General features: G+C 38.3%; 1 protein-coding gene across 2 annotated transcripts in view; it reads left to right on the top strand.

The window, feature by feature from the left end:
* LOC150085814 (neural cell adhesion molecule L1) overlaps window positions 1–27,933 on the top strand; it is a 263,360-nt gene that overhangs the window by 217,204 nt on the left and 18,223 nt on the right. For both annotated transcript variants that reach the window (XM_090373501.1, XM_090373502.1), the window contains exon 6: window positions 1,246–1,536. In XM_090373501.1, the coding sequence (XP_090229627.1) occupies window positions 1,246–1,412 (167 nt within the window). In that variant the 3' untranslated portion in view covers window positions 1,413–1,536. The remainder of the gene's footprint in view (window positions 1–1,245; window positions 1,537–27,933) is intronic.

A 27,933-nucleotide genomic window follows, 5' to 3' on the forward strand; every position in this document is an offset into this window, starting at 1 on the left:
GACTAACAAAAAAAAAAAAAAAAAAAAAAATCACCACGAAAATGTGACACAATGATGTACGCCATATATAGCAGCGATGCATAATGCAATCAGTACCCCTCAGTGTGGCCATGGTGTAACTCACACACGTGTCACATTTATGTTTTATATCGCTATATCTCAGCTTCTAGCAGTCCGATTTTAAAAATTTAAACATTAAAATATAAAACATACAAGCAGTAACTGTAAAAGATGATGTAAGATATAAGCAGCACTTCCACTAATCATATCTTCCATAATCACTTGCTATACCAGAATTGATCTAAATAGTATTGAGAATAAGCATGTGCTTAACATACATTATAGTGTTTGACTACAGCTGTTTAAAAAGAGTCATCATCTCACTGTAGGTATACACCGAGCAAAAACATAATAAAATAAAAAAGTAGGTAGTTGGAAAAAAAACTAGCTACTTACCATTTAATATCAAAAGTTATTAGCTAAATTAGAAGTTCCCGATTGATCAAACAGTTGGATGATGTTTATGATAATCCACTTTCCATTGACATTAAAGCATATTAAAATTCACATAAATTTACAAAGACTGCAATGTAATAATGAAATATAGGAAAACATATAACTTGCAATTAAACTATGTAGACTTTTGAATGAGCTCTGAGTGGACTTATATAAATCTCAAAAATGTATTAATCTCAGTTAAAAAAGATACAGTTCTAAAGTTAATAAATGGTGATCTACCAGAAAAATGTCAATTTAAAAATAACTGAAATGCAAAAGGTAAATTAATAGTATCATATATTTGCTGGGGGTTTACTCGCCTAAAAATTATTATACATGTACAAGAGTTTGTCCAGAGTAAAATAGAATTTATTAGGTTACAAGCATGGTAAGGTGAGAGGAATCCTTGATTGTGGGTAACTTTAAAGATTATAATAGTCGCAAACAGATTATTAGTAAATTCAAACTTGATATTGAAAAGCCCCAAGAAGGAAAACATTCTTATTATCAGAATGGCTGTTGGGTTTTCTGGTTACTTTTCAAAGTCATTGGCTGAAACTTCTCTCTCTAGCCTTCCATTTCAAAAAGTGGCAGCAGTTAATCCATTAATGGCATGAATATAATTTTAATTTATGTGATATGCATATATAAACTAGAGTATTGATTATAAATATGTAAAATAAAACAAAAAAAATTTTAGAAGTACTACTTACAATCATTTTAATACTGATGCATTTCTTTTATAAGAGCTCCCTGGTGAAATTGATGAAACTATGCCACGAATCATTACAAATCCTGGATTTGAAATTGACTTGGAAGAAAGTTATCTTTTAGACCATGCAGATTACAATGACAACATTGAGAGAGCCATAAGAACTAACAATAACAGTGTAGTACAGCCGTCCAGAGTATGAAGACTAGCCTTTAGTTGTACTTGTGGACTGTATACAGTGAAAAAAAAAATGTGATAACTTAGGCAGATTATGACTGCTTCTTTGTGTAAATGCTTATCAGATAATTGTACTGAGCTGAACTAAGGTATGATACTGCATAGATTTGGTATATGAATAATGTTTTAATAAGTGATAATTATCATTTTTCAAGTATTATTTGCATTTGGATTGTGATATATATATCATTTTCTGTGTCGCTAATGGCTTAAATATTTTTTAATAAAAAATACAATTATTATAAGGTAGGAATTTTGAATACACGTAACACTAGTCATTATTGAAAAGTCATGACAAAAGAAAGCATTAATAGCCACACTGGCCATTCTCTTCATAAAGTGCATCACTTATTCATTGGCCTGGTGCATCTGCCAGTCAGATCTGATCTCATGTCATGTGCATCTCATTCTTTTGTTTGGGAACTAGCAGATAAAGAGTGCAAGGCAGTAACAGACTGATACCAAAAATTAACCTTGATATTAAATGTGTACTAGCCCACTTTTTTGTATTTGTTAAGTAAACTTTACACAGAAATAGGTAATACAGTCGATTCCGGTTATTTGGGACACATCAGGACTAGTGCATTTTGGCCCAATTAAGCAGCTGCCCCAGTTATCCGAAGTTTCATGTAAATAGCTAAAAATACAATGGACCCCCGCCTTACAGTTGGTTCACTGTACAATCAAATCATGTTACGATGGACTCACCATAGTAAGTACCATTCACTATACGATGTGTAGTAAGCGCCGGTCATTGTGATCACATTTGTGAATTGAATTTTAATTCTATTAAACAGCGATTCTAATTAGTGAAAATAGGAGGAATATTATCCACAGGCTAGGCCTGACGTAGCCGAGCGGTCAGGAGCGAGAGTGCATCCCTTGAGTGGACCGGGGTTCAAGCCCGTGACTACTAAATACGATAAATATTTGTATTGACGATTTATTGTAAACTCTACTGATTTGGTTGTCATGCCGGAGTATAAACAGAAAATTTATTTATTTATTTATAAAAGTAAAGATATATTAAGCACAAATTTACCCTTTATTACCTTACCAATTAAAAAATTAAATGATATGTGAAAATCCAAAGAATATACGTGATAATCGGAATAAATAATACATACTGTAATATGTACATACTAACTAGTCGACATTTCTGTTCACTGACATTTGTGGGTGGGGATTAAAATTTAAAACAGTAAAAAGATAAGCAATCAATAACAAAGAACACGGCGCACACAAATTTCAAGTAACACGATACACGGAAGTGAGAACGGAGTAACAAGTTACGAAGCTTTAAAAATAGAAATGAAGATAAGATTCTAAAAATTAATTTTTTTAAATAATTATAGGTTCCGTGGAAGTGTAAACACATTTCAGCATAATAACCCACAGAATTCCAGCTGTCGGTATTATCGCAAATTCAATAAGATCGAGTTTACTATCCGTTTATGATAGATTGCACTAACAGAAAAGCCCAATAAACAGGTGACTGCTAATTGTTTTTATTGTTTTATGGTTGTGACCTCCAGAAATCCGACCAAACCACGTGGTACAGTCGGAGACAATCGTAGGGTAATCTCGAGTGCTGCGGTCTCCTGCCCCGATTAAACGGCACGTTGTCCCAATTAAGCGAAGTAAACCCTGGCTATTTTCTTGATTGGGTTCTGTTTTTTAAAATTTGACCCAAATAAACGGCTGCCCCAATTAACCGGTGGCCCAAATAACTGGAATCCACTGTACTGTCATTTCGAAAAAAATATGAAAAAATCAGAATACCATAATATACAGTTTCACCTAAATAACCTTGATAAAAAAACATTGTACCTGCACTGCAGGTCTGGACCACTGAAGAGCTAATCTCCAAAACGTAATAAATTTCTAATACAAACTCATTCAGTACTTGTATAAAATAAGTTATAACAATATAACTAAAAATGTCTTATCATATAGACCTTTAAAAATCACCCATTAGCCCTTTAGTGGTCCAGGTCTCAGTGCCAGTACAATGTGCATATCAGGGTGGATCATTCAGATGAAACAAGCTTTTAGAATGAACAATTCAGACATATGCCTGATTAAAAGTAAGCCACCCATGGTGCTGAGACATCAGTCTCATCATGTCTGAACCAAATGTGAGACATCTACAATGTACAACACTGCTGGTTTTTGGTGAAAAGGGTGTATGATGGCTCCTTAACCTCAGTGCAAAATAACTGGAATCCACTGTACTGTCTTTGGGTACCTTCTTTGGTGGGCATGAAGTTGTAGTTACAGGGCAGTAATTGAGGACTATAGGCAGCATGCTACAGCACTTCCCACCTCTGTCACGACAGATAATCCACCTGCCAACATTTATTTAATTAGTGGCCTCGTGTGATTGATGTAGCCATTCCATCTACTGGATAAGTCACCATCCCTGTATGAACTTCTTACGCCATTGGTAACTTTCCAAGATCATGCTGTAGACTTTGAAATGTGCCAATATTTGTACACTGATAAATATTCACTGGTTGTTTGAGAAAATAATGCTGCATTGCATTTTGTTTTTCTATCATCACTGCCTAACGACAATGTTGTTCCACCTGTGGCAGTAACAGAGTTTGGGATTAGGCTCTTTAGAAACACCTACATCTGTCCATGGAGTCAACATAAAGTAACAAATTTTATTGCTTTTAATCAAATAACATCACCCAATAGATGAATCTGCTGTGTTAAACTCTAAGGCATTGTTGTGACCAGTTTAGGATTAATCATGTGATGGATCCCAGATAGGTCAAAACATTGTTCTCTGATGACAGAACCATATTTGTTTCATTCATCAGAGAATAGGTAACTTCAATCAAAAATCTTGTGTTGAACACTGAATAAATGTATTGAATTTAAATGAGTAGACAAGCAGTATTCAGAAAAAAAACTTATGATTGGAAACAAAACATATACATTAAAACCCCTTTTAATAGGCTGTGTTGGCCCAATGCAGCAATCAAGTAAAGCATGGTACTATTTCAACACAGCTATTACAATAGTTTGAGAAAATAACATACACATACACTGCATTATGTAATGACAGAAAAACATAACAGTGTAGTTGCATCATCTTCTCAAACCATTTCCATACCTGCATTAAAGTGTAAATGCTTATCACAGATAATCCTGAGAAAGTAAAGAAGCAGAGTACCCTGCTTCTTTACTTGCTTGCTGCATTGAGTTGATGCAGCCTGCTAACAGGAGTTTTATTACACATATAATAAAAGTTATGGTTTCAATCAGAAAATTTTCTTCCAAACATTGCATGGCTGCTTATTTAAATTCAATACATTCATTCACCACTCAACACAAGGCCATGATAGCACCTACACATTTTTAACATATAACAGATTTACGTACTTTGTGATGTTATTCAATTAAAAACAGTATTAATTACTTTAAATTGATTTGTGGAAAAACATAGTTGTTTTTTATTCAGCTTGTTTGTTATTTGGTTTTTAGAAGCATTAGCAACTAAGGCCATATTGCTCCGGGATATGCGGTAGTCATTTTCTGACCTTTCCGCATCCTCCATATTTGGTGGTGCAGCATAAGGCCACTGTCACATAAAGGAATAATAACATGAGGGAATAATATGGTCCCAATAATGTTTTTCTCAACTATTTCAATATCTGTGTTGAAATAGTACCATGCTGCTTTGCTTGTATCACTAGTTGTTCATCTTCATTCAAAAACTGCATCACTACATACATTGGGAACATTTGGACATCATGTTCACAGCATGCAGTGATATATATCAATATAAGTAGTCATAATGATATACAGTAAACCCTCGCTAATCTGGTTACAGTTAATCCAGATTGAAAAATGAAAAATTCTTTTCACAGTTGAATGCTTTGAAAGACATGTGAGATTTAAGAAGGCAGATGAGTCACTCTGACTGCACGTTTATTGAGCACGTTGGTTGATCAGTACTTCTTTCTACCAATGCAGGTGGAACTCATCGGCTAAAGTCTGTTGTGGTCGGCAAGGCTAAGGATCCAAGGGCATTGAAAGACTGTATGCGCATATTGCCTGTTGTCTACTACAACCCGCAAATGCTTAGTTGATGTAAGAAATTACAAAGAATTGGTTCCATAATCACTTCGTACCGAATTCAAGAGGTACCAGAAAGAAGTGTTGAAATTTTCAGATTACCAGATTAACGCACTTCTAATCCTTGACAGAAATCAGAATGGTACAGTAAAGTGCTTGGCTTTGCCTCCAAACACAACTGCCTTAATACAACCCGTGGACCAAGGCATCATTATGTCCTGCAAGAGGCTCTACGAGTGCAAGTTCTTTGATGAGGTGATGGTAGTGTTTGAAGACAGAATGGATGAAGATAACAACACAAGAGGAAGAAGAACTCTGAAAAATGTCAAATCATACAATATCAAGTCTGCTACCTTCAACTGGGCCAATGCATGGAGGGACACTAAAAAGGAAACTTTAGTGACTGGCTGGGAAAAAACTCTTGCAAAATACAGATGGTGATATTGACATTAAAGGGTTAGAGCCAGAGGACTTTCAGACTGTTGAGGGCAGCTGGAGAGATTGAAGTAATGCAAGAAAGTATCCAAGATTGGCTTGAACTGGAAGAAGGAGATCCTGGATTTCAGCTTCCAAAAGAGGAAGAAATTGCCACAGATATTATTAAGGATTCTGCTATGGAAGAAGAATCAGATAATGAACTAGATGAACTACAATAATCTACAAAGAAACTTCTTAGCTTTGCAAGAGATGGCATTGATGCAGTAATCAGTTATGTGGACTCTTCAACAAATCAAAAATGTCATGGGTATTATGAACACCTAAGAACTGTGAGGGAGATCCTAATTAAAGAACAGTAGCTGAGGTCTTTTCAGAAAAAACTTGACAGTTTCTTCAAACCTGCATGATTACGTTCAAAAACAGGTACGTCTGAGTCTTCTATTGATGGATAAATTTTTGTCTTTTTATAGTTTTTAAATAAAGGCTCTAAGTGATTATTTTATTTATTTTTTTTTTTTTCATCAGCACTACCCATATCATTAAATTTTTTCTAAGTTTTTTTGTCTTTTGCTTCACTAATGCAGACTATCACTTAATCCGGATGACCTCCCCCCCCCAAATAACCCAGATTAGCAAAAGGTTTACTGTATATCTTTTACTAGTAAACATGACGAGCCAAACCAGTGAGATACATATCAGCTCATTTCACCTTGTTTTGAATGTCTGATGCTATACTTGTTATGCACTGGTCCCAGAAAGCATTGTTATCTGTTTTTCAGGTGCACTTATTTGTTTCCATGCACTTCACAAAATGTTCACAAGTTATTTTGTTTGAATGATTTCTCTGTGTTCATATCATATAATTGACCTGAATTCATTTGATTTAATTAACCAATATAATCCCATCATATCACCAGGTGAGACACAACCTGAGCAAGTTACAGTTAAATAACTAACCTGTCTTTGATATTATTGAGGTTTGTAAATTGACCAAAGAAATTTATAGATCATATCATTTTGCAGCAAATTACATTGTTGAGATGCATATACCATGAGATGCATATATAACATGTTTGAATGCCAGCACACCAGGCCAGTGAAAAAAGTGGCATATGTAAGTAGTGAATTGAATGTTAGCATATTGAGATTCCATTTAAGTGTTTATTATATTATTTAAAAATTAACATCACTTTCCAGTTTTATATGAAAGAAAATTTTCACCTTGGTGTGATTCTGATTATTCATAGTTTTTTTTTTTTGCCTACAACTTTCATAGTATAAAAATTTACCTTATTTCTACAACTATGAAATACTCTTTACTGTTAAGACTGCAATTTTTAAATTGAAAAGTAACATGTTTGTGATGGATAAATTTTTAGAATTTAGGTGAATAATATTAATTACAGTAAAATCTCACCAATTTGTACCCATTGTAATTCAAATTACCATCTTTTTGATGTGTAAACATCTTTGGCGGCACCTACTAAATTTCAGGCGGTAGTAAAATCAGTTTGTCATGATTTTGCGATGCGAAAATGGCATCATTTCTGTTTCATAACAAATAAAACGGAGTTGGGAGAGGAGATTGTGCAAAGGATCATGGGAGGTGACCTTGGATGTGCTCAGAGCTGGCATAAACCAGCTGGTGGCGGAAAAACGTTTATGATTTGGGGCATACCACTTAGGTGGTTTTGGGCTAACCATTGCCACCTGTGGCAGAAACCTTTTGGTAACCAGAGAAATGGATATCTTGAGGGCAAGTGACCTGGATGTGCTCAGAACTGGCATAAACCAACTCTGATTACATCCAAGATCATTACATGCGCTTCAGCCTTACCAGTTGAAGTGTATGTAATGTAGGCATTACAGTACCCATCTATATTACTGAAGCAGTTGTATATTTCAATCAAGAGGCAAATCATAAATGTTTTTCTGCAACCAGCTGGGCCAGTCAAGAATATTTGAATCAGTTTGCAATTGGCAGATGACAGACTCCAAATTACGTGTATGAGTAGAATCTTTTGCTTGTCATTGATCATTCTCATTAACTTGCAGAAGTTCTTTGGTCATCAAGTTTTCATATTTATTTGCAATTGCACTGAGTCAGTTGAGCATGGCAAGCCTTAGATCCTCATTCATCCTGCTGTTTGGATGATTGTAAAAGTTTCGAAAGGGGTCTTTCTTCTTGCAATTGCGTTACAAGCCTATGCAGGTCATTACCGCATGCGTCAGGGTCACCGTCGTCGTCTTGACACATCAATATTTCAACATATTTCAGTCATTTTGCAAATGTCTAAGACAAACATACAATTTACGATCTAGTACGAGCTCTTCAGCCGACCGGGCTAGCCGAGTGGGTAAAGTACCTGCCCGGCAACCCAAAGGTCGCGGGTTCGATTCCCGCCTCGGGCTTGGATCAAAGTACTGCAAAAACCTTGGGAGGTGCAATATGGCCACAGAAGCCGATGCGCCAACAACTACCAAATCAAAAAAAAAAAAAAACGAGCTCTTCATTGTCGTCATAGATCAACATATTTCATCTCTGACAGTATCTGTTTCCTCATTGCGAAATGGAATGTGCAGCATTGCCATCTCGAGCTTGTACTCATTGAGATTTTGAGCCCAAGTAATAGTTTTGATAGAGTATTATGCATGGATACTGTAATTTCTTGCAGATCTCGTAGTGCCATGTGTAATTTGCGACAAAGCATTACAGAGTAACATGATCCATCATGATATGATTGTAATAATACAAATAATTGTATTGCAATCATACTATTCAACAAATGGCTACAATCAGATGGGTAATTAGGCTATTGGCCTAACCTCTTCCAAACATTGATTCGGTAGAGTAAGCAGCGGCCGTGTGTATCTTATTTATCACTAACATTGATTCAGTAGAGTAAGTAGCAGGCGTAAGCATAAATTACATTGTTCATGATTTAGGTTACTAGCTGTTCGAAATTTAGTAGGTGTCGTCAAAGATGTTTACACATAAAACATCTTTCATGCGTACATGGTACACACTATTTTTTTTTTTTTTTTTTTTAGTATATATATTTATGTATGCAGAATGGAGATTTTTCCTAAACAAGGATTTAATGATGCTGTTCTGAACTTTTTCCAGAATCATTTCATAGTCACTTTGTAAAAGAAGTAAAACTACTCAAAAGGAATAATTTGCATAAAATTATGAGGTGACAGAAATGCAATATAGAGTGCATTTTATTACCTCCCAGTACCATAACCATCATACAACTTATGGATCAGGCAGTCATGCTTAGCTGAAAATGTTTACATCAAAGGAAACAATTGAAGAGTGTTTGGATATTTTGACAAGAGAAAAGATGGCAGTGGTGCACATTTTGCATTATAAAAATTATAATGTAAAATGTGTAATTTGCAACTGGGCTGTAAATTGGATAAAGTAGAGCATAGTGCATGGAAACAGCTTTTAAATGATGACAGTGTTTTAGTTATTTAGATGGAATCAAAGATAAAGAATGCCAGCAGTGGCAAAAAAGGATATTAATTTGGGTGATGCAAAAACTCGACCATAAGAAAAAAAAATTGTAACAACATTTCATTGGGAAAAAATATAGGTGAAGTGGGGTGAAACTAAAGAAAAATAAAAATTTAAGTTACACAAAAAGTTAGAAGCCATCTAATATTCTTATTAAATTAGCTAATTCTGACAGGAAATTCAAAAAATATTTCTATGCCCTAGGAGAAATAAAGAGCAACATTATGAAACTGAAATACATTAGGACTTTTACTCAACAGAACATTTGTGATTTCTTAAAAAAAATGATACTATTTGGAAAGGACTGTGTATATATCTGATTAAACTTAGTTATTAATTATTAACAAAGTTATTCTATTTGTGTTTTATTTGATGTGACTGAATTCTTTCTATTCAAGTTTTTTTTTTTTTTTTTTTTTTTAAATATAGACATTTTCATAATATTCTTTTCTTTTCTTTTTTGTGTCCTAATACCATCTAAATTAATATATGTTGCCAGACTGTGAATAAATTTGCTTGCTTTTATGAATAGCTTGAACTTATTTACATATAATTATATTCTATAATTTGACTTTTCACTAATTCGGACTACCCTCTCTCCCCTTTAGTCCAAATTAGTTAGATTCTACTGTATTTTAATTGCAAATACTTCAATACACACACACACACACACACACACACACACACACACACACACACACACACACAAGTTTTCTGATAGCATATATAAAAAGCAAGAGCAGAACTGAAGAAATAACATGACATGCAAACCTACAGTACCTGTTCGTCTCTTAGTTTCTATGCTCATTTGTTTATTGAATAAGCAAATGAGCACAAATCATTTCTAGTTTCATTCTTTAAAAAAACAGTGTAGGGAAAACCAGTTCTATTTTGTGGACTTTATTTACTTACATAACACATTACAGCAAATTGTAATACAAACTACTGTACAAAGCTCTTATAACTAAACATAAGATGCTAACTAGCATGCCAAACTTGCCACCATTTTCCATCTTTGCTATTGGACACAATGCTCATGATAGAAGAGCATATAAAACTGTCAAACCCACTGATGAAAGAGTCTAGGGAGTTGTTAGAGAACTAGAATGCTTTTCAATGAGCAACAAGAATACAGTCAAAAAATGTCTCCCCTTCCCCTTAGCAAAAAAAAAAGTAAGTTTTTTTTATCTAGTGATCCAATAGATAAAAAATGAATCTGAGAAATATGAAATGTACACATCCTGTTTAGGGAAGGAAATATATTTAAATTGATATAGGGCAACCACCACTAATTCGGACATAATTTCAAATTTCCCCGGTTGGTGCACCGACCTTCCGCTACTGTTTCGGTGGCGTTGGTTGCAGCAACAATTTGTGCTGTCACAAACTCGTAAACACTGACAAGCTATTCCTACTTGTTTTTGTGCATTTATTATTATAACCTGCTCACATTTAGCCCCAGCCATGGTTCCAATGCATAAAGGAAGTGCTTCGCATGGTGTAAAGCGCAAACACTGTGCATTTTCCATAACAGATAAAGTTGAACTTCTGAAAAACTCGACGACGGTGTCTGTGAGAAGTTTAACTCTGCTTAGTTGTAAATGCCAGCAATTTCTCTCAGTTCCTCTTATTTTAGTAATTTTCTTTTAGCCATTCCTTTTTAGATTTTTTTTTTTTTTTTTTTACAACACACTTATACAAACTTGCAGGAAAACACAACACAATATGATGGATAACACAGTGTGCTAACGAACTTGTTTTCACAAACAATACTGACAAACTTATTGCGACATTTGAGAGTTTATTTTATCATAATTAAGTTTTATTGCAGCACTTGCTGCACGTGCAATAAGCTAATCACAAACGCCCTTCATATGTATGCCGTAATAGCGTCACACGTATGTGACCGACACGGCCACATACGTGTGATTCTGGGGAGGGGGGGGTTGCTTCTCTGATAATAACGATTTCTGAAAACTTCTTGAATCACACTTTTGCTGGAGGTGTACTATTCTTTTGAATGAATAGGTGGCCCAGAACCGTATGCATTTTTATTGGTTGTTATTCTGATTGGAAAAATGTTGAGCATACTTTTAAAACTGGGTCACAGTTCTGGAAGGTTGTTCTGTTAAGTTGTTGGATGTTTGCTACACAACAAGATAGGTTGCTATAGTATACTGAGTGAACTGAAACTACGCTACTCTCCAAGAAAACATGAGGGTTGTGAAATTCTGCTAGAATTTCTGTTAGGCTTCCCTTTTCCTCTCTGTTAGACAGTATACAGGGTGTCTCAAAAATACACGACATAACTTCAGGAATGAGTTCCTCGTATGTAGACAATAAAAATACTTTATATCAACATAATTCCGGAAATGCTTGGTTCCCAAGTTATTAACCGGAATGTCTTATCTCCCACAGGTGATTTCCTTCATCACAAGGTACTGAAAATCTGGTGGTTTTCCATTCCGACCATATACGCAAATCAGGAGCGAGCAAGCAGATATGCACTTTATGTACGGTTTGGCGGACGGCAATGCTCTGGAGGCTCGTCATTTGTACCACGAAAGGTTTCCAAAATGAAGATGTCCAGACAGAAAAACGTTTGAAGGTATCCATCGCCGCCTTTGTGAACATGTATCCATCGCCGCCTTTGTGAACATGTATCCATCGCCGCCTTTGTGAACCTTTGCACCTCGTGCTGCCGACAGAGGATGACCAAGATCTATGACTCCTGAAGTAGAGGGGGGGGTGGACCAACTGCCTGACCTCCACGCTCACTGATTTAAACCCACTAAATTTCTTCTTGTGGGGCCATTTAAAGTCATTGGTGTATTCGACTCTGGTAGCTGATGTGGAAACTTCGCAATCGAATTGTGGCGGGTTGTGAGACAATACGAAACATGCTAGGAATTTGGCATTGTCTTCAAGTCCATGAGACGTCGATGTGAGGCTTGTATTCAGGCAGAAGGTGGACATTTTGAACAATTACTCTAAGGTGATGTGAACAGTTAAGTGTCATGGACAGACCTTCAAAACTCAGAAACCAAGCATTTCCAGAACTATGTTGATATAAAATATTTTTATTGTCTACATATGAGGAACTCATTCCTGAAGTTATGCCGTGTATTTTTGAGACACCCTGTATTGTCCTATTAGTTCACTGTCTTTAAAGAAATCAAAAAGTTAGATATTGCGGGATGAAATTCTCCTCGCTTTTTCTATGACCCTGGAAAATGTTTTATGAAAGTTGATTTCTTGAATGCATATTGATGGCAGGATTGATCCATTGATAATGCTTCTTTAGTTTAGAAATCCCAAGTGGGATTTCTAAACTAAATTAGTCCACAATGTCACTGTAAATGGCATGTGCACTGTGAAAGGAACCTGACATATCTGTGGTGGGTAGGCTTTGAAGTTACCTCAGAAGATTGATGTCTCACATATCACTGCACACAGAGCACAAAGAAAATGTCTACATCTTTATCTGTACAAAAGGACAATTCTGCAGAAACCAAATGAATTAGACTGCAACGAGGATGTGTGTTACTGCAAATGGTTTGGAAACTTTATTACTTGATAATGGAAACAGTACATTTTTCAGTGAAGTGTAGTTTAATTCATCCAACTATTACTGATTGTCTAAATACTTGCACATGCTTGGAAGAAAATCCACATGTGAATGTAGAAGCACCACTACACAGTCTAAAAAGAAATAGATGTAAAGTTTGCACATAATCACCATTAGACATCTCATAAGTTGCACTTCCCCAGAACGAGAAGTATACTGCAGAAAGCACACCCACCACATTCTCTAGTGGCTGTGCTTCCTGCCAACAACCCAGTTGTAAATTACAATATGAAAGACGTCAGGTGGAGTTAAAAGTTTGAATTCCATGCAATTTCAAAGCAAAAGCTTTGAGCAACTAATTTTATACACAACCAACAAAGTTAGTTCTATATCATCAGGTTTACTAGATATGTAATAGAAGCAAACAAAGTTTTCATTTGGTATCATTGTGCACCTCCAATAAAAGAAGCACTTCCCAAGATGGTTCATCAAGCCACAACTGGATTGTCAGCTCCTACACCTGGGTGGTGGCACCCAACCGATAATAAATAGCAATATACATTGAAAGGGCAGAATTTGTGGAATCCTGGTTCCTGGGCAACATGATGCTGTCACACCTCTTGCTAGTGGGTGAACCCAGCACTTAGCATGTATATAAGTACACTGCATTACTTCATTCACATAGACAGTAATTCAATGGCAGTATGGATAAACATTGTGAGTTAACTGATTTTGAAAAGTGATGATAGTGAAATCCCCGCCACACGGGTCATTCTGTCGCGGTGGTACAGAAATTGCACTATCCACATTCAAAAGTATCAAGAGTGTATCGGGAATACACCATTTCCGGAATAACATCTCATCGTGGACAGCGATGTGGGTGAAGAACGGGGGTTAACTGTCACTGTCTGTCTCGCATTGTTTCAGCCAACCGGAAAGCAACAGTGGCACAAATCACTACCAACTTCAACGAGAGAGGTGCCAGAAACATCTACACCAAGACCATCAGGTGATCATTAGCTTCAATAGGTTATGAGAGCTGCCGACCCACCAGAGTCCCATTGCTAACGCCACAACACAGGACTCTTTGCCTCAACTGGGCGAAAGAACGTTGGCACTGGACCTTGGATGACTGGAGACAGTTCTCCTGGTCCAATGAGTTGTGGTGACCAGAACATCATTCGAAGAGCATTCTGCAAATTTTACCACCATGGAATGGCCTCCTTGTTCACTGGACATGACCCTGTGGAGCATCTTTGGGATGCTGCGAAAAGGTCCGTTCAAGCTTTGGATCTTCCACCCAGGAATGCGAAGGAATTATGTACAGCATGGATAGAAGTATCTGTGGAGCACTTTCATGAATTAGTGAACTTAATACCTTGCCATGTGACTACCCTTATTTGGGCAAAAGATGGTCATACCCGTTACTAGCTTTTAATTTCTGTCAACTCAGTGTACTTCTTCTGGGTAAGTAATAATTCTATTCATATGGTGCAAGGAAGCCCAAGGCTTTTTTAAATAATTTAAATACGTGTGTTTCTCTCCTCACATATTTCTCCAAGCTGTTGCCCTCAATAAGACCGTAACTTATTCCAATAATTAAGAACTAAATATAAAAAAGTGTGGGCTAAGCACTTTTTTTTAACAAATAAAATCAGTTAGCAATGATTTATAGGTAGTTGGGAGATGTATTGTGAGAAATAACTTCCCACTATTTCCATTGATGTGATAGAAAACACCTGGATGAATAACGATGCTCATGTCTTTCCTGTGAAACTAGTTTACAGAACTAGATCTTCTAGTGGAAAGTTTTAAAGAAATTCAATGCTGAGCAAAGCTTCTGTTTTGAGACTCACTAAATATTACTAGTAAAAAACAACTATCAATGAAACAAGTTAATACAAATATTTAGAGGTTATGGAAAAAATCCTATTATGAAGGAATTTTGCTCAGCTTTGAACTTGTGTTTAAAAGTTTGCAAAAGAACTGGATTTTTGCATAAACTTTTATTTGTAAATAGTTCCTACTGAGGAACTGTTTTTTGTGATGTCTCTCAATTAGAAATTGAGAGACATCACGTGGAAGTTTGTTTATGAGCAAATTGTTCAAATGTACAGCAATATTTTGATTGATATGATGAGGAAACTTACTGATTTTGGGAAGTTACAACACTGTCATATTTACACACTCATAATTGTATTAATTATATGAATGTAAAATTAGAAAATGTGTTGCAGTAACTAAAAGCAATCCATTAACACTTGTTAAACCCAATGGCTTTAGTTATATCTCTCCTCAAATAATTTCACATTTAATTTTACTGATCAGATTTTATTTCTATTTTCCATCAAATTTTATCAAAATTAGGAACCATATATAAAGAAATTTGTTAGCAAATATAAGTTATCAGTACAGGCCATACCATTCATTTTTTTGAAAAAAGCCAAAAATCTATTTCTTGGAGCTGATATTCATTCATCCACTATTGAGGTTTACAATTAGCTCCATTGGTAGCACCATCACTGTATTCATGCTCTTTCACCTCACTGAAAAGTGGTGTATGGCTATACTTACAACCTAACTATGACAGCCAACTTTTTCTTTCTTTTTTTTTTATCTTTTTGATATTTAAAAATAACATATACCATTTCACAGAGCAGCACACATTTGTTATTACTACCCTGATTATTAATGTGAAACTCAAATACCATACATACTATGCCAGTTTGACAAATTATGTTCCATGGACTTTGGAAAACTGATAATAGTTTTGTAAAATCACCATAGAAGCATTCCTATAAATGGCCCAGACATTGGGCAGAGAAGTAAGAATTTCACCACAAGTGCCCACAATATGAGATCAATTCACTTAATAGTATTCTTTATTTGTACAATTGTTTTATAGCGTGAAACTGTCAACCTAATTAAACTTTTAAAACTTCTACATCAAACATATCGTAGAAAGTTTTCATCAGGGAATCAATCATTTATTCACTTATAGCTTATTTGCCCATCAATCAGGCCACATTTTCTATAAAAATCATGACATAGATAACAGCATATAATTTAAATAAATATCAATATACATGCCCATTGAAGTAGTGTTTTTAAATTTAAAGTGAGTACCACAGTACCAAGGCAACTCACAGTTTTCTTTGTGTACTTAACACAACTTAGTTTGCTCAATTGCTATGTACAGACTGAGACTATGCCCTACTTGTACAATTATGTTTAACAGCTCACTGTCATGAGGTCTTTGCCAAAAATTGAGCTTTTATTACTTTAAATTTTTTAATGAAAAATTTAAAAATGATTTTAGACCACTCCTGTTCAAGGAAGCAAAACGTTTATTACTTGGAAAAAGAAAAAAATATATAAACATGAAAATTTAGTGTTATCCCTGACTGCAAAGGGTACATGTGTGTGTGTGTGTGCTTTCAACTTAGCATTGATAACATCCACTTGATATGGGGGGGGGCAGTGCCATGTTTAATGAGTTTGGTGTGACATAAGCACTGTGAAAGCAAAAATGAGAATAGGAGCATGTTACAGGCCTAATGAGTACAATGAACAACAGTACAGAGAAATAGTGAGCCAGTAAATCATAATCTCTTATAATGGGAGATTTTAACTTTCCACATATAGATTGGTTACTTGCACACTAGCAATACTTGTGGATTTATTGGATGACTTTTTTACAGCAGCATGTTAGAGAGGCAACAAGAGTGAATAATACTCTTGATCTAATTATCACCAGTGATTATACAAACATTAAGAATCTGAAGATAAAAGAACAATGAGGTGGCAGTAATCAGTGTATTAATGTGGGATTTACTTGAAGATGTAACCATGATTAAGGATAAAGGGAAGGGTTTTTGATTTAATAAAGGTGATTACAGTGGTATCGAACAGTTTTTAAATTCTATACAATGAAGCCAGCTGCTGATGGTAACATCAGCAAATTCTAAATGAGAAGCATTCAAAGAATTAATCATAGAAGCTATTTGACATTTCCTACCAACTAAGAAAATACTCTTCAAGGTATAGGCCTGAATGGATGTCAGATGAAATAATCAGACTTGTGGCTGGGAATGAAAATGCATTACGAGAAATCTTTGGAAAAGGATGCAGAGAAAAACAACAAACATTTCTTTATTTAAGTGAACACTAAAAAGAAGGGAATGAATCAAATTAGTCAACTTGATACTGATGATTCAACTGTTGATGAACCTGCTCGGGTTTCTGACAAACTAAATGAGTATTTTGCATTCACACACGAGAATTCTTTAGGGAAGGGGATCGCAGAAGTTTATCAAACACTAACAGGGAGCTAAATGATGTGGTAATAACTGGGAGGAAAGTGGAAGAGAAATTGTTGAAGTTAACCATAAGAAAACCTGGGAGTGAATGGGATCTATCCAATTATATTAAGGGAAGCAGCAAAGGAAGTACGTAAGCAATCATAATTATGGGAGCATCCTTGAATTCAAAGGAAGTAAACAAACCCTTAAACATAATAATGCAAGCATCCTTGAATTTTGTGGTGGTCTCAGCAGACTGGAGATATACAAATGTATTCCCACTTCACAGAGGGGGATCAAAGGGTGACATAAGTAATTACAGATCTGTTAGCTTTAACTTCTGTTCCGAGAAAAATAATGGAGTCACTGGTTAAAGAAGCAATGCAGGATCATATGGGTAGCAGTAACCCAAGAGAAACGTACAACTGTGTGGTGGTACTACATTCAGGGAAGTGGAGAATGAAAAAAACCTGGAGATGCAGTCAGAGATGAAATTCTCTGACAGTGTATACAGGCTGCCAGATCAGGTCATGGAGTCTTGTCAACGATATATAGGAATTTTGCTAGTAGAGAAAAGGAGGTGTTTATCCCTTTTTATCCTTGAAGAAAATGATCAGGCTACACCTTGAGTACTGCATACAGGTCTAGAGGCCTCATTTTAAGAAGGATGTACAGCAACAAGATTAGTGAGAGGAACAAAAGGGTGCTTAAATTCTGCAAGTTGCAGCATCTGGAGACTAGCCACCAGCAAGGTGATCTGATTGAGGTGTATAAGTCCTTGAATGGTTTAATCATGTTCAATGCTGATGGGATTCTTCCACCTGCTCAGATTATAAACCTAAGGGGGCATAGATTGAAATTGAGGAAAGACAGTTGATGTGTGGAAAGTTGCCTTTATCCAGCAGGTAGTTGATTGCTGGAACAGACTTCCATCTGTTGTGGAAGTTGATAGCTTAAATAAATTTAAGTCTCTACTAGACAAACATTTGGAGTGACTGGATGGGTGAATTGGGAAGTTTTTTTTTTTTGGCTGATGATTTATACAGATAAGCTTGCTTATACCGATTACACAGATAAGCTTGCTTATACCGATTACACAGATAAGCTTGCTTTCTTACATCATATGCCTCAACTAATGCTAATCATCTAGCCGAGACTGCAGTTATAGTTCAGTATTGTTTTTTAAGGGAAAGTCTTTTCTGACTAATTTGATTGGATATTATGATGTGGTCACAAAGGAACTGGATGCAAAAAATAATTTTGATATCATGTACTTTGATTTTGGTACTGTGGCACATGGAAGACTATTTTATAAATTGGAGCAGTATGGCATTAAGGGCAAGTTGCTGGTGTGAATAAAGGTGTGGTTGAATGGGAGAAGACAGAAAGTGGTAATCAATGGACACTGCTCTTCATGGACTAATGTTATTAGTGAAGTCCCCCAGGGTTCGGTGTTGGACCCATTGTTGTTTTCTATATTTATCAATGATATTGATGTAGGCATATCAGACAATGTCCAAGTTTGCAAATAATACAAAGGTTGGCAGGGTGGTTCATGACAGTAATGATGGTATGCAACTGCAATAGGATCTAGAAAAGTTAGACAGATGGGCTAAGAAATGGCAATTGAAGTTTAATGTTGACAAATGCCAAATACTGCATATGGGCAGTAGTAGCATACCAACTGTGAGGTACTACACAGGGTAGTAGAGAATGAAAAAGAACTGATGGTAATTGTGCAGTCAGATATGAAGTTTTCTGACCAGTGCAGACAGACTGCCAGAGAAGCTCACAAATTCGAATTGGGAAACAAAACTGTTGCATAATAGATGTTTTGCCTTTAGCCTGCAGGTGGCTGATTGACAAACTAGCTTCTGTTGTTGCGCAAGTTGGTAGCTTGAATAAATAAGAACTAAATGCATTTTAAGGCTTATGCCTCAGGCTGCATGAAAGCTTATCTAACGTACAAGTTAGAGCAAGAGCATCATGTTAGTAGTAGTACACTGAGTAGTCAATGACATACAAGGAATTTTGCTAGCAGGGATAAGGTGATTATCCCCTTGTATATAAAGTATAAGGTATGTTAGTGTCTAACGGCTCCTGGGATTTCTCCCATCTCCGCGGGTGTACATTGTATCGGGGCCAAAGATTTGAAGTGTGTGGGGGTCATGTGCTGTATATTGTGTTGTGCCCTTTGTTCCTCCGGTCTGTTAGCCACCGAGCCCCTAGTGGGACCCGACATTACCACACCATGCCATGGGGAGGCTGACCGGTTGTACCACTGTAGCTAGAGTACTGTGGCGGGTCCTGCCACCTACTTTCCTGGGATTTCAGTGGCTAGGACCAGATTTGAGAATGAGATGATCGCTGTTTCTTGAGCAACGGTTGTAATTTTAACAGAGCGTAGGGTTGTTCGCTGATAACTTGTTCTAGGGCCAAATAGGTCAGGCAGTAATTTTGATGTTTTCAGATTTAGACCTGTGGGGCAAGTGTGTGTGTATACACACACACACACCACATATATATATATATATATATATATATATAAAATAAAAAAAATCGTTGTGCAAGAGAAAAGTAAGGGTGGAAGGCAGAAGACTGGAGGGTAGGAAACAGAAGAAAGGGGCCAATAGGGAAGATGGCCCCTGATGACAGTGTGGCATGCCCAGTGCCTCACCAGAGAGAAGAGTGGGGTGGCTGGTGGACAAAAACCACCTCCCCACAAAAAAAAAAAAAAAAAATCATTCTGTAAGAGAAAAATAGGGGGGGGAGTAAAAGAACGGACGGCAGGAAACAGAAGAAAGAAGCTGAAAAAAAAAATGAGAGAGAGATATACCCCGCAAGTTCAGGGTAGATACAGCTAGCACGGCCAGTCAGTTGGAGCCGACAACTTGCTGGAAATCCAGCAGTGTGAGTGCTGCTATGGTGGATGGGTCATGTTCAGTAAGGTCTAGTTCAGGTGTCGTCATTGGGACTCCATTTGGTGAGTCTGTGTCGCATCCAGACTGAAGGCTGGTCCAGTAGTCCATCATAACGAACAATGAGGGTGGTCAAAACCGGGAGTCCAAGATTGATGGTCAAGTCCAGGGATCGATGCTAGGCCTCTTCTTGATGAGATGTGTCACGTGTGGTCGAGAGAAGTTTGTCTAGGAATCAATGATGAGGAATTTGTCAAGGTATGTGTGGACCCTGTCTTTGATTGCACTGCTGGTCAAGTCTTGTGCAAACTGGTCCAAGGCGTTAGCATCCATGGCTCAATGATGCGTAGCAACAATTGGCAGTCATGGTTGTTATGACCTATTGATTCGGATACTAAGGTGGTGGTAGCGCTTTCTGCCTGGTAAATAGGTCCATTGCAAATTGAATCAGAGCTCGGTAAGTTTCTTCATTCTGTAGGGTGAGGTGTTCTTGATTTTGGTAGTTGAAGTGTAGTTTCGTTATTAGGATCCTCCTGAAGTCCTCGTAGATTTCACAGCTGTGGGCAAGGTGCTCCCACGTCTGATCCTCTCCATAGTGGCAGCAGGGTGAGTCTGAAATTCTGAAGTCATGTAGTTTTTTCTGGAAGGAGCCATGTCCAGTGAGGAGGTAGGTAGCATAGAGTCCTGGTGAAAACCAGACAGGTGTGAGGCCCTGACATCAGGGAGGAATCTTTTGGTGACAGCGCCTTTAGTTGATGTCTGCCATCTTTCTTGCCAGGTGTCTGTTAGGTGTTCATTAAGTCTCTTCTTTTCAGCGTTTCTATTATTTGCTGGGTCAGTGGTGAAACCTGCACAAGTAACTGCTCTTCCTTTGGCTATTTGGTAGAGCAACCCATGACGAACAATCTCCAGGTCCAGTGGAAGAGATCCAGTGAGGACCTGGAGCGCATGGGTGCTGACAGTGCGACAGGCACGCGAGGACAGAAGGAGAAGAGAGTGCTGGATAGTTCCTAGGCGCGATCTGTTTACTACTGTATTGGCCTTCTTGTACCAGACTCCAGAAGCATAGGTGATAACCAGAATGAAAACTGCCTTATAGAAGAGTGACAGCGTTCTCTTCTTTAAGCCCCAGTCCTTCCGGGCAACTCTTGAGACTTGGGCAGCATATTTCCTGATCTTAATCCTGAATTGGTCTAGATGAGGAGTGAAGGAAAGGTTTTTGTCTAAGATCAAACCTAGATATTTAAGCTCTGTTTTTAGTTTTACTGTAACACCATTGACCTTGATTTGGGGGTGGTCTTCTCAAATCAAGGGTGCCTTTTAGTAGGATCAAATTGGTTTTCTCTGGGAAGATCTTTAGGTTGTTATGCTCTGCCCAAGCTTGAAGGGTGGAGATGGCCTGGTTGGCAGTTGCTTATAGTTGGGTTCTGTTATTGGCAGAAAAGAGCATGACCAGGTCATCAGCATAGGCCTGGGTTTGCACATTGTTGAGTTTGGTGTTCAGGAAATCATCCAGCACCAGATTCCAGAGGAGAGGCCCCAGGACAGATCCCTGAGGGCATCCCCTGAAGACTGGTCTGAAGACACTGCAGTGGGGAGCAGACACGACAACTCGCCGGTCCTGGAGATAGGTCTTGATGCATCTATATAAGTTTTCTGGGACATGCGCTCTTCGGAGCCTGCCCAGGACGCTGGGCAACCAGAGGGAATCGAAGGCACCAGCAAAGTCAAAGGAGATTAGTAGAAAGTATTTGGAGTTGCAGTTGGTAGCAGCTTCAATGATTGTTTCCAGTGCATCAATCGTGGAGCGTCCTTTCCGGAAACCGTACTGCTTAGGTGAGGAGAGACCAGTGTCATTGTAGTGGGCTTCTATTCTATGGGAGATCATCCGTTCGAGAAGTTTGCTGAAGACTGGCAGCAGTGCAATGGGCCGGTAAGATTGTGGCAGATCATGTGGTTTGGTTGCATTCTTCAATATAAGTCTAAGGGTTGCAGTCCTCCATTGTAGGGGGAAGAATCCCTGGTGGAGACGGTGGTTTAACAGGTTGAGTATTGTAATGGGAATAAGTTCAATGGCCTTCTGGACGATTTCTGGACCGAGCATGTCTCTGCCCGGAGCCTTCTTGTTTCTGATTCTAGATGCAGCTAAGTTGAGCTCGCTTATGGTGAAGGGTTCTTCAATTGCAGTTGTGTGATATGTTTCATTTTCCGTGCAGAGCTGTAGCTGTTCCAGTGTGTGTGTGGGTCAGCAGGCTGCTGGAATGTAGCGTCTAGAATATTATTGATAGTATCTTGCCACGATCTGGTGTACAGTCCGTTCGGTAGTTTTGTGGTTGATACGACCTCACCTCTGGGAAGCTTGTTAGTGGTCACTTTGTACACAATCCCCCAGGGATCGGCATTCCCTTCAGTGCTTACCAGGGCTTGTATAAGGCAATAGTCAAGCCACGTCTTGAGTGCTGCATACAGTTTGGGAAACCTCATTTTAGGAACAATATAGAACTGCTGGAATGAGTGCAGATAAGGGCAAAGAGATTGGTGAGTGGAACAAAGCGGTGCACTTATTAAGGAAGGCTTCAGTTCTGTAAATTGCAGAATTGGAGACTAGGAACCTGAAAGGTGATCTCAGGTATTTAAAACTTTGAATGGATTTAGTAAGCTTAATGCTAATGGGATTCTTCCTCTTACTGAGACTATGCACAATGATGGGGCACAAATTCAAATTGGGAAACAAAGCTGTTGCATAATAGATGTTTTGCCTTTAGCCTGCAGGTGGCTAATTGACAAACTACCTTCTGTTGTTGCGCAAGTTGGTAGCTTGTATAAATAAGAACTAAATGCATTTTAGGGCTTATGCCTCAGGCTGCATGAAAGCTTATCAAATGTACAAGTTAGAGCAAGAGCATCATGTTAGTAGTAGTACACTGAGTAGACAGAAATCATGGGATACCTACATAGTAATGGGTAGGCCCACCTTTTGCCTGGATAAGGGCAGTCATGTGGCGAGGCACTGAGTCCACTAGTTCACGAAAGCATCCCATCCATGCTTGCTGCACCGCTGTCCATATTTCCGTCGTATTCCTGGGTAGAGGAGCCAAAGCTCAAACAAACCTTTCCACAGCATCCCAAAGATGCTCCACAGGCTTCATGGCCGGTGAATTGGGAGGCCATTCCGTGGTGGTAAAATGTGTGGAATGCTCTTCGAACCATGTTCCAGTCACCATGCCTCTGTGGGGAGGTTCATTGTCCTGCTGGAAGAGTCCATTTCCCTATGGGTGCATGATGAGCATGAAGGGATGCAGATGGTCTGCAAGGATGGACATATAACCTGGACCATTCAGAGATGCATCTAGATGTACCATAGGGCCTAACGTGTGCCAGTTGAAGACTTTCCATACCATTACCGACCGTCCACCTGCCCGAATAGTTCCTTTTTGACATGACAGGTGCATAGCTTCGTGCAGTTTCCTGTGTCGCGGTGTTAGCAATGGCGAGTCGGCAGCTCCCATAACCTATTGCAGCTGACTGCCTGATGGTTTTGGTGGAGATGTTTCTGGCACCTCCCTCGTTGAAGTCGGTGGTGATTTGTGCCACTATCGGTCTCCGGTTGGCTGAAACAATGCAAGACAGGCGTTAATGGCCATGTTCATCCAGCACCTTTCTTTGCCCACAGCTGTCAACAATGAGATATTATTCAGGAAATGGCGTATTCCTGATACACTCTTGATACTGTTGAACGGGTGCAATTTCTGTATTACCTCCACAATAGAATTACCCATGCATCGGGCACCTACTATGATCCCTTTTTCATAGTCGGTTAACTGATGTTTATCCATACTGTCATCGAATTACCGTCTATGTGAGTGCTGTGTACCTATATACCTGCCAGGCGGTGGATTCATCCACTAGCGAGAAGGTTGACAGCATTGCCTCGCACAGTAACCAGATATCCTATGAATTCTGACTTTTAGTAGTAAATGCATGTAATGCAAACTTACGTAGCATTAGCCAAAAAAAAAAAATTTCACGTAACCATTCCCTCTAAAAATTTGTCCAGTTCCTCCTTGAATTTATTTAAGCTATCAACTTCCACAACGACAGATGGAAGTTTGTTCCAGCAATCACCTACCCACTGGATAAAGGCAAATTTCCGCACATCTGTGCTACGACTTTCTTTGAATGTATGCCCCCTCGGGTTCATAATCTGAGCAAGCAGAAGAATCCCATCAGAATTGAGCCTACTCAAACCATTCAACACCTTATAAACCTCACTGAGGTGTATAAGGTAGCTAGTCTCGAGATGCCGCAATTCGCTGAACTTAAGCCTTTCTTGGTAAGAGGATTCCGTTCCCCTCACTAATCTTATTGCCCTTCTCTGTACTCACTCAAGCAACTACATCTTTCCTAAAATGAGGCTCCAGACCTGTATGCAATACTCAAGGTGTGGCCTGACCATTGTCTTATACAAAGTGCTAATCATTCTATTAGCAAAATTGCTGTATATCATTGACAATACCATGACCTGCTCTGGCAGCCTGTCTGCACTGTTAAGAAATCTTCATATCTGACTACACAATTACTCCCAGTTCTCTGTCATTATGTACCACACCGTTAGTACATTTCTCTGGGGTTACTTCTATCCATATGCAGTACAGTAGGGCCCCTGTTATAATGCAGTTCATTTTATGCTGATTTGCTATAATGCTGTTCTTATATTATAACCCATATCTCACTATGCCTGGAGAAATGCATGTTTAAAGTTGTTGCTAATCAGATCCTTTTCCAGAGACCTCAGCATACACATTACGCGCTCTTACAAAGATCACCGATAACGTGCATACAGGCCCTGAATTTAAAAACCCTTCAAGCCTGGGAGCAAGGCATGCTGTTTTTCTGGATCTGAAAGTGGCCTTTGACTCAGTACAAGTTAAGCCACTTATGTGCCTCCTGGAGAACTACTACTGTTTCACGGGTAATGTCTCGAAGCTCCTCAGGAATCTGCCAAGAGGTGCCTTACCTTCTAGCAAGGGAATAACTGCATCACAAAACAGGTGGAAGTCTGTATACTCCAAGGTGAATCGTCAGCACTGCTTTTTTTTCAGTGATATTTATTCTGCTAATGAATGAGATACCTGCGTTTATGGCCCACGCCGACGATATTGTATGTTACCTCTCAAGCCCAGCTACCATCTCACCAGACCAGGCAGAGAGATTATCGAAGTCTGTCTTCCTGAACAAATATCTGTCCTCTTTCTGTGAATACACTACCTATTTTGGGATTACAAATAAAACCTGAAAAATCCAAATATATCATCTTCTCACCTAGTGCACAAGCAGACCTCAATCCTGCATCCCTCCATTGCAGGGCTTGTTCTTGTCACCACTCATTCTGTAAAATTCCTAGGAGTGGTAATCAACGAAAATCTAACATATAAGGAAAAAATCAAGCAACTGCATTCAAGAGCATTACAGCCTCTCTGGAGTATGAAACTTGATCTCTCTAGAGTGCACAACAAGGAAACAGTCAGAAAATTTCTCTCCTCTTTTAGTTCTCTCATCAGTTATGGTATTGAAGTTTGGTCGGCTGCTCCTATGTCCAGTCTGAAGACACTCTGGGGTCTGGAATTCTGGGTCTTACAGTGGGTCAACAACTGGGCTCACCTACCCTACACAACATCAAAATCAGCTCTGCATAAATCTGAGGAGCACCCCAGTCCAGCACCCGGCATATGCAAGGAAGCTCACAATGGCACTTAATCTGTGCTCTGCTGCTCTTGACTTCGTTAATATCTGGGAAATCATAGGCTGGAAAATCCCTGGAAGAGCCCTCAGAAGCCATCCAGTGCTGTGTTCTAACCTGCAGAAGCTCTCGACCTTCAAGCGGCACTTTCTGAACAGCATCGGCGGCACGCTGAACTCCACAAACATTGATTTGGATGTGTGGTCCAGAGATTCTGCCTATAGAGAAGAAAAGTGCAACTCCATAGTGAAGTACAGTCACTATTCCTGCAATTGTCAGCGGAATAACTCGCAGTGAAAGTGTCCAGACCAGACAGTCAATGGGTTGCAGCTTGTATATAATAACTGTAACATCTATATAATGCAATATAAGCTCTATATAATACAATGTAAGCTGTATGTAATCTATTAGCACTTTCTGTGTATTTTATGAATTTTGGACCCACGTAGTTTTTTTATGTATTGAATGTAATGTGTATAGTTTAGTGTGAGATTCCTTTGGTTGCCTGTAGTGGGAATCGTGTCCTACATTTCTATGAATAAAGAATTTTTTTATTATTATTATTATTTTGTCACAACTCATAACTCTTTTATCAGTGTTACTCTGACAGGTTGAATTTTTGGCATGTTTAATGAAAACATTTAATCTGAAGTTTTACATAGCTTAATAATGAATAGCTTTCAGTGACATTACTGCTGCCACCAGCAATTATTTATTTATTTTTTATTTTATTTTATTATTATTTTTTTTATATGAACCAAAAACACGAGAGGTATTAGAACCTATAGTACTTAGTACACTGCTTGGGTTGGAGGTAGAGAAGATGAAAGAAGATATTTGTTAACATTGGACTGAACTTCTGTAGATTGTAATTTTCAGGATATACGTATGAAGGAAGGTTGTTCCAGAAAACGGCAGTTGAATGAATAAACGAGGAAGATGAAAAGTTGGTTCTGTGGATTTGAAGTTGGACAGTAAATGGATGTTGGTTGGCGGCCGCACGTGTTCGGACCGTTTTGAAAGAGAGAGCGGGAATTATAGAAGCCAATTCAGAAGAAATGCCCATGGAAGTATCTGTAGAAGAGGCATGCAGCAGAAACAGTACGTCTATGAGAAAGCGAGTGGAGAGACTCTGTTAGAGATGAATCATAAATTAACCTAACTGCCCTGTTCTGAATGGAATCAAGAAGCCTGAGAGAGGTTTTGGGGTCACCACCCCAGGATGTGGGAACAATATTCCATGGCAGGGCGGATTTGCGATTTATACAGAGTGAGCAGCTATTTGGAAGAAAAGTAACACCGAGAGCAAAAGAGAAAACCAAGTTTTTTAGATGCAGAAGAAGCAATATTTGTAATGTGCTTGTGCCAAGAGAGATTAAAAGTCAGGGTAATCCCCAAAAGAGATGTATCATTTTGCCTAGAAATCGGAGTGTCACCAAAAGATAAGCATAGGAGCAGAAAAATCCTTTTTGCGAGATATAAGACAACACTGAGTTTTAGAAGGGTTGAAATCAACTAAGTTGTCTTTGCCCCACTGGAGAATTACCTGAAGATCGGCATTTAAGGAATTGGTAGCAGATTTTCGAGAAGTTGAAGCTGATTGAGCAGGACAAGGTTTCACAAAATGGAAAGTTGAATGCAATGTGCTATCATCGGCAAAACTATGGATTGGATTTCCAGTCAATGGAAGGAGGTCATTAATATACAAGAAGAAAAGAACTGAACCTTGGGGGACACCGGCATTAGGGAAGAAGTTAGAAGACAGAGAGCCATCTACCATCACCCTCAGTGAGCGATCAGAGAGAAAACTGGATAACCAGTTACAAAAAACAGTTGGAAAACCATAAGACGGAAGCTTGTTTAGAAGACCTTTATGCCAAACACGATCAAAAGCCTTTGAGATGTCAAG

The sequence above is a fragment of the Mastigoproctus giganteus genome, chromosome 5 (genome assembly GCF_048544385.1).
Source record: "Mastigoproctus giganteus isolate SK-2022 chromosome 5, ASM4854438v1, whole genome shotgun sequence".
Taxonomy (NCBI): domain Eukaryota; kingdom Metazoa; phylum Arthropoda; class Arachnida; order Uropygi; family Thelyphonidae; genus Mastigoproctus; species Mastigoproctus giganteus.